A 13754-nucleotide genomic window follows, 5' to 3' on the forward strand; every position below is an offset into this window, starting at 1 on the left:
CTGTCTACCAAGTCGTGTAAACCACCTATAGTATTATTTATATCCGCTGTCGTTTAAATTAAGTTAACGCTGTCGTTGGCTTACACGTCACATAGGCAGCTCAGTTCCCCCGCAGTTGTAGAGAGAGGCTGTTCTTCACAGCTTCATGGGATAAAATATTAGAAAATGTGAGCCAAATATACTGAGAAAAGTGATCAAAGTGTGTCACAGTGCATAAAACACAAGTTTTGAGTTTCTATGGTGAATATCGGAATTCACTTAAGTTGGAGTGCCTGTAAAAGTCGATATTTCAGAGAAGAATGTGTTATATAAGTTTGTGATCTTAATTGTACAGTGTTTTAAATATCGTGTAATATCGTGTGAACGGGAAATTGATATTTTGAAAGCTTGTATCTACTTATAAGACTACCTGAGTAAGTAAAAAAATGTACATTACTTATGTCCATTTCATGTTCCTAAAATATGATGTGCCTAGTAGAAATCATTAGGTTCTATTAATAGGTTGACCGTTGACCTAATTATACAACTTTCAAAGAAATGTGGTACTAAGCGCCACATTTCTGCATCGCGCTATCGAAGTTTTCTAAGTGCGTCTATACGACCGCTCAGTCACGTGGGCTGCAATCATTCACGTGGGCTCGGTCGAAAATTTTACTCTGCGATCTCTACTGCTTACACCCTTGCCCGTCAATATTTTGTATCTCGGTTTCAGTTAAATTTGACCTAAATATATATAACAAAGCTATATTTGGTAACATAGTACTTAGAAGTAAGTGTCTCTTTGGAAATAGCGAGGACCTAGACCTGTTTTTGTTACAGCGAAAAGTGGGGTTTCCGCGCGAAAACCGAATTTCAGCGCATCGAAGTTGTGGACAACATATTAAAGGGCTTAGCCGTAGCGATCAGTATCGATTTTTAATAGTTCTGAGGAACAACAATTTCCGAAAAAGTTATTTATTTAATATAATATTTGCTAGCTGTTGTCCTCGACTTCGTCCGCGTCAACGCCAACACAATATTAATTTTCCTTTTTCCACTGATTTTTGGCTTCTTGCAGTCGAAATTCTTCTTCGATAAATGGACCATCCAGCACAAAAATATATTTCCAATTCGAGCCAGTAGTTACTGAGATTACCGCGTTCATACAAACAAACAAACTCGTCTTTATAATACCTATATCATAATCTTATATATAAAATTCTCGTGTCACAATGTTAGTTATCGTACTCCTCCAAAACGGCTTTACTGATTTTTAGCAAATTTTATATTATGCATATGCAGTAGGTCTGAGAATCGGCTACTGGCTACTTTTTATATTGCTAAGTGCATTTTGTTGAATAAAATATAATAGTAAATTATTACAACTCGAGACTGACGGCGACCATTGTTTGTGCGACGGGATAGCGATGGAAGTTGCCATGGTGACATATTTATTTAGTCACTTTAATAAAATAATATGGGCGAAATACTTTATAATATGACAAAACAACGTTTGCCGGGAGAGCTAGTAATATAATATAAACTAATAGATTTCAATATTTATTTCAACAAATTGTATGTTCATGATCGTGACCAATAATAAATAGTAAATAGTTAAATACCTAATTACAAGTTAAGTTACTCTAGTATACTCACTAATTAGTATTACGAACTTTATTTTAATGAGCAAGTCCATCTCTTCATCTAGAATAACCTTCTGCGGGACACATTGGCTTGAATAGAAAAAAAAATCGGCTAAGTGAGAGTTGGACTCGCGAACGAAGGGTTCCGTACTACTATAGAGCAAAAATAGGCAAAGTGTTTTTTGTATGGGAGCCCCCATTAATTATTTAATTTATTTACTTTTTATTATAAATTAATCAAGTACAAATTACAATTGAGTATTTTGTGAACATATTTTCAAGTGCCTATGTGTTTCCATTATTTTTATCGAGAAAAAAAAAATGCAAAAAAATCACCTTTGTTGTATGGGAGCCCGCATTCAATATTTAATTTAATTTGTTTTTAGTATTTTTTGTTATAGCGGTAACAGATATACTCAATCTGTAAAAAATTCAGAAGACTAGCTGTAGCGGTTCTTGAGTTACAGCTTGGAGACAGACAAACGGACAGACGGACAGATGGACAGACAGACGGACATACATCGAAATCTCAGTAATAGCGTCCCGTTTTTACCCTTTGGATACGGAACCCTAAAAAAGATAATTTTTTGGAGCTTAACTTGATACTTACTTTTTAAAAATAATTCTACGTAGAACTATACTTAAAACAAATCTGGCATATTTAAATTGGCATACATTATATTTGGCAGTGTAAGGGCTAGGTTATTGCCGCGGTATGGGGAAGGTGAAGGCCGTTGCGTGGTGACGTCACGCCGCAGTCCGTCTGTTTACGCTTTATACGCATACATACAGAAGTGGAGGGATGTATTTTTTTAGTAGTTTCCAACAGTACTTTGGTTCAATTGCTTCCCGTCCCCACAGGACAGGCATCGCCTAGTGTGGGGATCTAACAATCACATTTTGTCAGCACCGTGCGCACCATACGCGTAGTACGCACCGCATAGTACACAAAATGCGGCGCGTACGGTGCGGACGTATGTGCGAGTTTTCAGATAATTTCATACAATGAATTCTTAAGAGCTCACCTGACTCTAAAAATCAAACATCGTCCTTCTCTCTTCACACTCACGCCCGTCTTTCATATGCCAGGTGAAAAAGGACGGCGCGGAATCATCGCCGAGTTAGTTTTACTTGAATAAAAGACGAACTATAATGATTATGAAAAAAGTGTTTTGAGCAAATTTAGGTTTTATCAATACCTTTTTAGATATTAAAAAATATTAAAGAAAAGACTGCAAACTTCGAAGATCCAAGCAAAAATGTGTCTAAAACAAGGTTTTTTGTAAAAAAGAAACTATCGAGCATTTTTTGAGTAATCGTGTTTTCGTCTTGAGCATTTAATCTTTATGAACTGAAGTTACTTGTGTCAAAAAATCAGTTTTCTAGACCTTACAGATTTTGAGATCTAGGTTAAAGTATGTAGTCAAGTTAGGGTCATATGAGCTCTTAAATGCGGCGCGTTCGGCGCGTGCGTACTGATAAATGTACGATCACCTTTAGACGGTAAAAAATATATCTCCTTCCTAATAATGATAATATTTACATATAACTTAGAACAAAGTTACCAACTTCCTTTTTAGTGGTCCTTGAATAATGTTGAATTATTATATTAGGTCTTTGATATGATCTATCCTATGCGTCAGACCAAAACAAGCGGACTTTATACAGTTATAAGCATTATAATTAATATTTTTTTTGGTTCAAGGGAGAAAGTAGTCTTTTACGATCACTCAATAGCGATAGCCGACAACTCACGTTTTTAAAGGCGATAATAATTGAAGACGTGAGTGGATGAAGATGATAACTAATAATTTATAACATAAGAACAATTACTCATTTTTCCACTTATAATTTTAACAAACCTCGTCATAATAATAATATGAGGAAAATAATATGAGGAAGAGAGAAAAAAAAACGGACAATTGTCTATGACGTTTGCGGTTTGACGTCTAGGACAAAGAAGAAGAAGAAGAATTACAAAGGTGAAAGGTTATAAAAAATATTGTAAACGTGGTTAATAGTATATTGCTTAGCTTACACTAATTAATAACGTTTAAAATGTTAAATGAAACATTTATTTTATAAATGCACTACCATGAGACTTTATAAGTGTAGCATTTTATAGCTAAGTTTCCACGTAGCTGAGATGTTGTTCTGAGTATGCAATATAATCTACAATTCACTCGAGTATTACTTAGTTTTCTTCCTAGAGTTTTTGCACGTTTTTCTTTTAAAACAGAACAAATTCTTGAAGAAAATGTAGGTTTATTATACTTAGTTTGCGAGCTTCGAGAAATTCTAGGAATGGTATAAGAGGGTGATCGCGTGGGAACCGTAGATTTTTCCGTGATAAAAAATATCTTATGTCCTTTCCCGGGACTCAAAGTATCACCAAAAATATTTTAACTATAGATAGCAGAATCGATAAAAGAGTAATAGTATTTTTCTTTTCTAAAGAGATTTTAGCCATCCTCACATACTCGTATATATGAAATCCTCCTAAATTCCACACCTCACATGGATTGTAATATAGATAGCGTCCATTCACAAAAATAAAAGGAAAGGAGATTGGAACGGTTACCGTAAAGTTGCGGTAACGGTGTAGGTGGAAATTTCTACCGCCCCCCAATTAGGACAACGTAGCAATCACCTTACGTATAGCGCAACAGGGTGTAACAAAAGTTATAACACTTTAGGATGTGTATGCGTTCCTTGTAGAGAGTTCACTGTGAAAGTAACAACGCTGAAAAATCAAAATTTTTTCGTGCTTTGTACGGGCAAGCGTCTCAGCTTCACGAGTTTTCCCATACAAAAGTGAAAAAATCTCTTTCAGCGCTGCTACTTTTACAGTGAACTCTATACACGGGACTCATACATACCCTAAAGCAGGGGTCACCAATTAGTTTCGCTCGGGGTCCACATTAACACATGAAATGACCTTCGCGGTCTACACATAAAAAAAAAAACTATTAAACAAAGGTATATTACAGAATTTACAACGGTATTTATTTACTGTATATCAATGAGAAAAGTGACAATAATTTTTGTAGCTAATAATTATCTCTCTGATGTTTGGAGTGAAATTGGTGCAAGCTATTGATATTAAATCCTGGAGATGTTCATCAGTAAGTCGAGACCGAAATTCATTTTTAACTATGTTCATCTTCGAAAATGCTTGGTCCGCACACAATGGGTCGGCGGTCTGCCATTTGGTGACCCCTGTCCTAAAGTATTATCACTTAGTTTTGTTACACCCTGTATATTTGTTCTTTTATCCTATTTTTTTTGTCACTGTTATGGTCCAAAACTCGATACTGTTTAGTTACGAAATCCGGACTAATATTTTAAACGTGAAAGTGTCATGTCTGTCTGTTACCTCTTCACGCCTTAACCACTGAACCGATTTTGCTGGGTATGGAGATGCTTTGAGTCCCGGAAAAGGACATAGGACACTAGTTATCTGGGAAAAATGTACGGTCCCCACGCGATATAGAAATTTTCATATAAATTAACATTAACATATATGAAGTTGTAGGCTACCAGGTTTTAAATAAAAGATTTAAGAACTTAAGTGGACTGTATTAAATAAGATTGCTAATATTACAAGGTAAGATCTGGTCGCCTACGATGACAATTATGGAATGCACGATGCAGTTGTCTAAAGTTTAAAAGTAAAAGTATATCTAATATAGCTGTGTAGTGTGCGCTCGCGCCTAAGGCGCATGCGCCGGCGCAGCTAGGAGAACGCGCCCCGCGCGCCCCGTTGCGGTGCAGCCGCAACATACTGCCCGGGCCAAGTTGAAGGTAGTCAACTTGAACTGGTGGGAAGTGGACAAATGTTGTTGTAAGCCCGCTGGATGACACCCTTCTTTGTCTTGACTTCAGCAACCCGGCAAATGTTGTCTGGGCCTGTATGCAGCTTGGTAACGCGACCCAACTGCCACAGAAGAGGGGGCTGGCTCCTGTCGCGAACCAGCACCAAAGCACCGAGCTGCAAGCTATTGCTCGAAGTTCTCCACTTGGACTTCTGCTGGAGGAGAGAAATATACTCTGATGAGAACCGTAGCCAAAAATGTTGTTTGAGTTTTTCGATTCTCTCGTAGCGTTGCAGACGATTTATGTTTGCATCTGCGACGTCAGGTCGAGGGACAGATAATAGTGTTCGTCCTATGAGGAAGTGAGCAGGAGTCAAACATGTAAAATCGGATGGATCAAAGGAAAGAGGTGTTAATGGTCTAGAATTTAGGATACCTTCTATTTGAACCAGACACGTACACATCTCTTCATATGTTAAATGAGTAAGTGAAAGTACACGTCTCAGGTGATGCTTCACAGACTTAACAGCCGCTTCCCATAATCCACCGAAGTGTGGGGAATAAGGGGGTATAGTTTTAAAGTCTATCCCATGTGTTGACATTTCAGTTGAAATATCGTCAGAGCAAGAATTGAAAAATGATGCTATTTCGTTACTAGCTCCGACGAAGGTAGTGCCGTTATCGGAGTAAATGGTTTGAGGCTTGCCACGACGAGAAATGAAGCGAAAGAGAGCTGCCAGAAACGCCTCCTTGGAGAGGTCCGAGACGAGCTCTAAGTGTAGCGCCTTCACTGCAAAACACACAAAAATGCATATGTAAGATTTCACCAATTTAGCACCTCTGCCTTTACGGTCGGCAATCAACACTGGGCCACCGTAATCAATTCCGGTTTTCAAAAAAGGGAATTCTAAATGAGTTCTATCACTAGGTAGGTCTCCCATAATGGGTTGAATGTGCCTAGATTTAAATCTAAAGCAACGCACGCAACTATGTACAACGCGCCTAGCGAGGTTCCTCCCCCCCAGTGGCCAATATTTTTGTCTTATGTAAGACAAAAGCAACTGAGGTCCTGCATGCAACAAATTAATATGCTCCTTATGAAAAATTATTTGTGTAACATGATGTTTACTGCAAAGTAATATGGGATGTTTGACATCATAGGCATAAAAAGAATTATTAAGACGACCACCAACTCTTAGTAAGTTATTACTGTCTATAAATGGAGACAAGGAACATAATCTACTCTTATTATAAAGAGGTTTGCCAGATTTAAGTGTAAAGTATTCATCTGGAAACATGCTTTGTTGAGCCAATAGTAATATACAGTTTTCTTGAACTACGGGCCCTACCATTTGGATGTCATTAAATGACTTTCCAGATGTGGTTTTTGAAGAAGCGTTAAATACTACACGCAATTTTGTGGTAGTACTTGCCTCTCGAATAACGCCATGATGAGGCATGTAATAAGAAAAAGATTTTGTATTAGATGAGCGAGAAGGGCTCATATGATTTAAGTTTAGGTACTCGGTCATAAAAGCTAAATACCTATCTTTTAAAACTGGATTGCGCTGTAGCCTACGCTCAAGCGCTAAAAACTGATTTTTTGCTACATGATAAGAATCACCGAGAACCTCTGGTGATTGTTTTAGAGGTATCGTAACGACGAAACGACCATCATCATTACGTCGTGTATTCTCTGCGAAACTTTTTTCACAACATTGTTCTTCTAAAGATAAATTGTACTTAGAAGGAATTGTCTCTAACTCCCAGAAACGCGTAAGCAATTCATCGGTCTGGACACTAAGGCAAGACAAAGTATTATTTGATTTTAAATTATTATTATCTGAATTTATGTGTGTATAAGAAATTTTACCCGAAACTAGCCAGCCAAGTTTGGTTTGTTGCAACCTAGGTTGTTGCTCACCTAAATCAATGAATTTAGAACATAAGACGTCCCAAAATATATCTGCTCCTACCAATATGTCAATTGGAGAAGAGATGTAAAACGAAGGGTCAGCTAGTTTAATATTAAGAGGTAATTTTAATGAATTTATGTTTATGTTACAAGAAGGTAACATATTTGTTATTTGAGGCAAAACGTAACATTGTAAATTAATTTTGTAGTCACTTGAAATTGACTCTAAAGTAAGATTGCAAGACTCTGCACTGAAGGAAGTTTGATTATTAATACCTGTCACAGTGGAGCTTACGTTACGTCGTACCAAACCCAGCTTCTCACAAAGATCCTGAGTTACAAAATGCGATGTGCTACCGCTGTCAAGTAGGATCCTGGCAGGATGTAGGTTTCCGTCAGCATCAGCCACTTTCACCATAGCTGTGGAAAGCAAAATGTGTGGTGTTAAATTTGATTCTAAATTTGTCGATAAAGCAATAGCTGAATTAGAATTTTCTAAGTCTTTGTGTAAAAGAGTGTTGTGCTTGTTAGCACAATACTTGCAATTTGATAATTTGCACTGTTTTTCTATGTGGCCAGGCTTTAAACAATTTTTACAAACTTGAAAATGTTTAATTTTTTGTAGACGTGCATCAATGTCTAAGTTTCTAAATTCCTGGCAATTAAATAAAAAGTGATTATTTTTACACATAGGACATGTTAAAGAATTTTTATTATTATCAGTAGTTTGTAGTTTGTAACTTTTTAGGTTATGTTTATTTTTATTATCTGTAAGTTGTAAATTTTGATTATTCTGTATATATTTATGTTTTTGTTCATGTTGCAAAGTATCTAATAAATCTGATCTATTTGTTAAGAAGCTTAAGAATTGTTTTAATGTCGGTGTAGAAGTTATTGTATTTCTTTGTTCTTCCCACTGACGATATGTAACACTGTCTAATTTCCTAGTCATAATATGAATTATGAGAACATCCCAGTGGTCTGTTGGTTGACCAAGTGAATTTAAGGCACATAAATTACGATTTGTGACATCAATTAAATTTCTGAGGGCAAAACAAGACTCATTTTGAATAGGTGGCAAATTAAAAATGGCGTTCACGTGATTGTTAACTAACAGGCGTTCATTATCATACCTATTGGAAAGTAATTGCCACGCTATAACATAGTTATTCGAAGTAAATTCTAAGTTTTTAATAATTAGCGAAGCGCTGCCTTTCAAAGAAGCTCGCAAGTAATGAAATTTATTAATATCACTCAATTTAGAATTAGAATGAATAAGTGAAAGATACGTATCTCTAAATTCCAGCCAGTGTTGAAAGTCGCCATCAAAGCTTGGTAAATTAATCTTAGGAAGTCTGATGAAATCATGCATAGCATCCACGTGGTCGACGCTCGCTTCAGACTGAGATAATTCACGATTACGGTGACGATCGTACTCATTTATCATTGTTCTTGCTGAAGCCATAAGCGAAAAATACTTTGATTCAAACTCCTCGCGTTCAAGAAGCATTTGATCCTCATCATCCGATAACAGCTCTAACTCCGTCTGAAATCGATCGAAATCACTATGTACATTTTCAATTTTATTCACACGACATTCCAACTCAATATAATGATTTTCACTCAAGCTTTCACAATCACTTAAATTCTTTAGGAAGTTTTGGAATATTGTAAGCTTCCCCTTAAGGCTACCACGTTGTTTAATTAATTCTTTTATGCGAGAATCACTCATTTTTTAAGAAAAACAAAGTTTTTACCTAATGATAAACTAATAATCAATACGTTTACGCACTTTAAAGCTTCAATATTGAATGCGACGCAACTATGAACACGTGGTGCCCTTGAAAGTTGAAACAAAGGATTCCTTGTCAGCAAGGTAATAAAACTGTTTATGGGATTGTAATAAGGAACTTCGTACACTTTTAGATATAAAATAATTTAATATTAAGTGTAAAAGATGAAAGTTAGCAAGTTAAAATTAATTTTGGGAAAACTATTAGAGGTCAAACCTTAATTGTCAAGGACGACCATTAAAAATGCTAAAAAATGACTTTAACATAAAAAACATGAAGAGATCACAATGTCTGATCCAAATAAAAGACAAGGAATTAGAAAGAAATGAAAGGAAAAGATATGGAACGGACTCACAAAATTAAATGCCCTTGAAATGACCGCGATGTCCTCCGATTGACTTTGCTGCGTCGGCAAGCAACTTCGCAGTTCAAGGTGCTCTCCAGATAGTCCAAGCTGTCCTCCAAGACCAAAGGTATCCTCGGTGCAGAAAATATATCTTCCTGTAGGTATCCTCCAGCGAAATTAGCCAACTTGAATTTTATCCGTTGTGATGTCCCGTGGTTCTTGTATAATTATGACCGAAGAAGGACCATTTTATGTAGGCTACCAGGTTTTAAATAAAAGATTTAAGAACTTAAGTGGACTGTATTAAATAAGATTGCTAATATTACAAGGTAAGATCTGGTCGCCTACGATGACAATTATGGAATGCACGATGCAGTTGTCTAAAGTTTAAAAGTAAAAGTATATCTAATATAGCTGTGTAGTGTGCGCTCGCGCCTAAGGCGCATGCGCCGGCGCAGCTAGGAGAACGCGCCCCGCGCGCCCCGTTGCGGTGCAGCCGCAACATAAGTGTTATTTCGTTTTAAATAACTACATGTGTTATAGCTTGACGTACTGTTTGTGTGTCTGCCTTTGTTACTGTCGTAGCTCCCAAATAGATAAAACTATAGATTTTTGTATACTACAGTAGTTTAACTGTTATTAGAACAGAAATAATATAAACTGTTAAACGCTTTAATATTTTCCAAATAATCAGTTGTTTTATTACTGACCCGAAGAAAAGTCTAATAAGACTCTTCATTTATCAATAATAAAATTAGGCTAGTGCCTAGCACAAAACTTTAGTCACAAAACAGGCTATGGCTTCCGAAATAATTATCGTTATAAAAATATTTCTTGCGTCGTATACACTGCTGGAAATTTAAATGTACATACACAGCGACAGAAAGGAATGCAGAATTGAAACAGTATATTAATTCTGGGCATAACATAGGTACATATTAACAGCAGTACGCTGGCAGCGTGCCCGACTTAGTGAAGTAAAAACTTTCTCAAAACCCCCAAAAAATGGAGCGGAAATGTTTTAAAATGGCGACGAATTGGTTGAAATGATAACACGTAGCTTGTTGATAAGTTGGCTTTAGGTTATTGGTATGAGCAAGCAATCTATATTAATGGTCATAATGTATTCTGCTTATAAACATAGGTAAAGAAAAAGCCATGTTAATATTAATAAATGTAAAAATAGGTAGGAAAAAAAACTTGAGAGGTATCAAGGGACACCCGAATGGAACAAAGTTATTTCTTATGTTCAAAAAACCTGTATACATATTATACGCTCAAAAAATTATTAAAAAAACGCCATCTATTGACGCCCAGGAATACTATCAACGCCCTCTGCATTTATTACCATGCCATATTACCATGCAGGTAAATAAAAAAGTGTCGAGGTCAAATAACGTTCTGTCTAACCTTTACGCCGAACGCGCAATGAGGAACTTCATTCCAAAATGCTACTTTTTGTTGCGCATAAATCTACAGATCCCGCGTAAATTCATTATATTTAATATAATATGTTTTTCGCGAGTCCAAAGTCGCGAAAAACATATTTTATTGTGTTGTCCTTTTATTATAATTTAAAAATGTTATAATGTATATAAACCGTATTTCCCTATAAGTTTAATGGTCAGGCTACCAAACTGTAAAATTAAGAAGTATTCAAAAAGTGCACATAATATGAAACGAAAGGCTTTCGCGTGGTTTCTGAGCATATTTTTTTAAATTGTATTAAAAAATTGTTATTTAAAACGTATGTTAAATAAACGAAGAATACAGAACCTTTTAAAATATTCTCATTAATATAACAAGCCATTAAAATTAATAGTCAAATTACTTGGTAACTTTATAGGTTTAAATCCCTTGAAGGTCGCAAATTCTGTCTGAAGTCGCTCATTTATACTCAATTAGTAGGATCTGCGTCTAATGATTCAAATCTCTTATAACGTTATGCTATTACATTTTTTAACAATTTTAATTATCTCTAGTCTAATTTGAAAGTATCTCTTACAGTTAAAATGTTATTTTTTTGTGTAATTATTTTCCATTGTGCCTCTGTTGTTGTGCTACAATTTACTTTGAAATAAAATTTCTAGTTTCATGGGGTTGAAAATCTTAACTTCTGTGAAAATAAATATCAGTTAAAACTGTATTTGCATCTTTGCCGTGGTTAGTGTCGACTTACCACAAGAGGAGTTCACCTAAAATAAAGTAGAAACTTAATCTTCTAAGCAATTCCCAGTATTTATATTATATGGAACTCAATGACACAAAATTAACAATCTATACAAATATTATAAATACGCACGTGTCTGTGTATATTTCTGTCTGTTAGGTACTACGCTTAAACTGTATAGCAGATTTTAGTTAAATTATGGTTGGAGATTTGTATGTGTATTTGTAGGTTTAATGTGGCAAAATGCACAGGCCCGGCTTGATAAACGAATTTCAGCGCAATAAAGTCGCATCAACAGTATTTTTTTTTACTTTTTGCATAAATGACGGCTTTAGGGCCGGGAAAATGAGTTGCAATCAAAAAATGTGGATTTAATGTATAGTCAGGTTTGTTCTAATTTTTTTAGGAGCCTGTGCTGTCCCACTGCTGGGCAAAGGGCTCCCCAAAGTTTTCCAATCTGTTGTTCTAATTACGAGGAAAAAATTAATAACTGTCTTCATGTTATAAAATGTTAGTTTTCTGGTTAATTCCCTCACGTCTTTATTTGTAAAGCTACACGGCTAGCTAATGCCTCTTAATATTCTGGTTTATTATCATACGGCGTAGGTTCAGATGTATTCAGGATTTATAGGTCTCTCGGAGACAGTTGCCAAAGACTTATCGAATCTTACATTATACGAAATCTGCACATTTACATGTACGTATAATTTATTGTACCGACGTGTTATGTAATCCATACTAATGTTATACATGGAAAACGTGTCCTTTTCCTTTTCACGTTCAAACCTTCAAACCAATAATAATCTATGAAATAATAATGATAATATATAAGCTATGGACGCTTCACACCACGTCAGTCTGGCCCCGTGCTAAGTACCTGAAGGACTTGTGTTACAGGTACCAGACTACTATACATATATTTAAGATTTTTATTATATGATACATATATTTATCATATATATTTATCATATATTATACACATCCAGACCCAGGAACATTGAAAAATTTTTGTTCTGTCGGCGGGATTCGAACCCGCGACGCCCGGGTTGAGCTGACACACTCAACCAATTGAGCCACAGAGATCGTCGTAGGTTCTACGCTTTTCATCTAGATAAGTAAATATACTAAATTTAGATGAAAAGCGTGCAGAATACTTGTGTTATAGGACAAATGATAAATTTTAATTACGATGTTGTATATTAGAGTACCTGAAAATGATAAAAATATTATAAGGGCCTGTTACACCACTTCCTGGTAAATGATGAATAGGCTATCCACCAATTAATTTGACAGATCAAGTGTGGAGAATCTGTCAAAAAAGTTGTGAATAGCCTAGTAGCTATGTCCAATCTTCAATTTTCGTCATCAATTTTCATATTGGCGCATTCAATAATTGGATGCGTCAAGGAACGCAACGCCAATATTGTCATTTTTGAAGTTTTGGATATGGTCAGATTTTATGCAGCGAACGTGAGGCATGCGTCGTGGGCATGCCTCACGTTCGCTGCATAAAGTTAATATACCTACCTAATGGAATAGAGCAACAATCTCGAGCTGTCAAACGTAACCAAAATTGGTTTTCATCTGTGTGAAAAATATGTGTACGTATACACTTACACAAGCATGATTGAACATGAATTCTATGAGAATAAATTGTCAACGTGCGGCACGTGCCGACTGGACGTAAAAAAAAGATTGCTGCTGTCATGTATCACACGTCTCTTTTTACCACGCAGTGTTACTGATAGTGACATCTCTCTTGCTCAGGCCTTTGTTTCTCTATTCCGCTTGGTATATTAACTTTATGGTTCGCTGTTGACTGCGCTATAACGCATGCCCTTGACGAACAGAAAAAGGCACAGTGTGGACAAAGCTATTCGGCACTTTATCAGAAAGTGGTGAAACAGGCCCTAAGTAAAATAAAAGAATAACCTGCTTTAAAGTTTAAACTACCTTTTGTTATTTTTCAGCAGTCATTTCACACGTTTTCCTGTCGCATATATCTGATCTGTAAGCTCAAGACCAAAATTAACCAAATCAGTAATTTTAATCGCAATATGTATATTAGTATTATAAAAAGAAACATAATTATT

General features: G+C 35.8%; 2 protein-coding genes across 8 annotated transcripts in view; one reads left to right on the forward strand and one right to left on the reverse strand.

The window, feature by feature from the left end:
* LOC121734469 overlaps window positions 1–13754 on the forward strand; it is a 131842-nt gene that overhangs the window by 40634 nt on the left and 77454 nt on the right. The window lies entirely within an intron of this gene.
* Window positions 5322–9524, reverse strand: LOC121734383. 7 transcript variants are annotated; one of them, XM_042124970.1, is made up of 3 exons: window positions 9501–9524; window positions 8789–8898; window positions 5322–6227 (listed from the first exon to the last, which is right to left on the reverse strand). In XM_042124970.1, exons 2-3 carry the CDS (start codon window positions 8790–8792, stop codon window positions 5431–5433), a joined length of 801 nt encoding a protein of 266 aa, XP_041980904.1. In that variant the 5' UTR covers window positions 8793–8898; window positions 9501–9524; the 3' UTR covers window positions 5322–5430. The 7 variants fall into 7 exon arrangements, 6 of the variants coding, with proteins under 6 accessions (XP_041980904.1, XP_041980900.1, XP_041980899.1 ...); XM_042124966.1 differs by lacking the exon at window positions 9501–9524 and adding an exon at window positions 9145–9291 and having other exon boundaries at window positions 8850–8898; XM_042124965.1 differs by lacking the exon at window positions 9501–9524 and adding an exon at window positions 9110–9291 and having other exon boundaries at window positions 8850–8898.

The sequence above is a fragment of the Aricia agestis genome, chromosome 15, assembly GCF_905147365.1.
Source record: "Aricia agestis chromosome 15, ilAriAges1.1, whole genome shotgun sequence".
Lineage (NCBI taxonomy): Eukaryota > Metazoa > Arthropoda > Insecta > Lepidoptera > Lycaenidae > Aricia > Aricia agestis.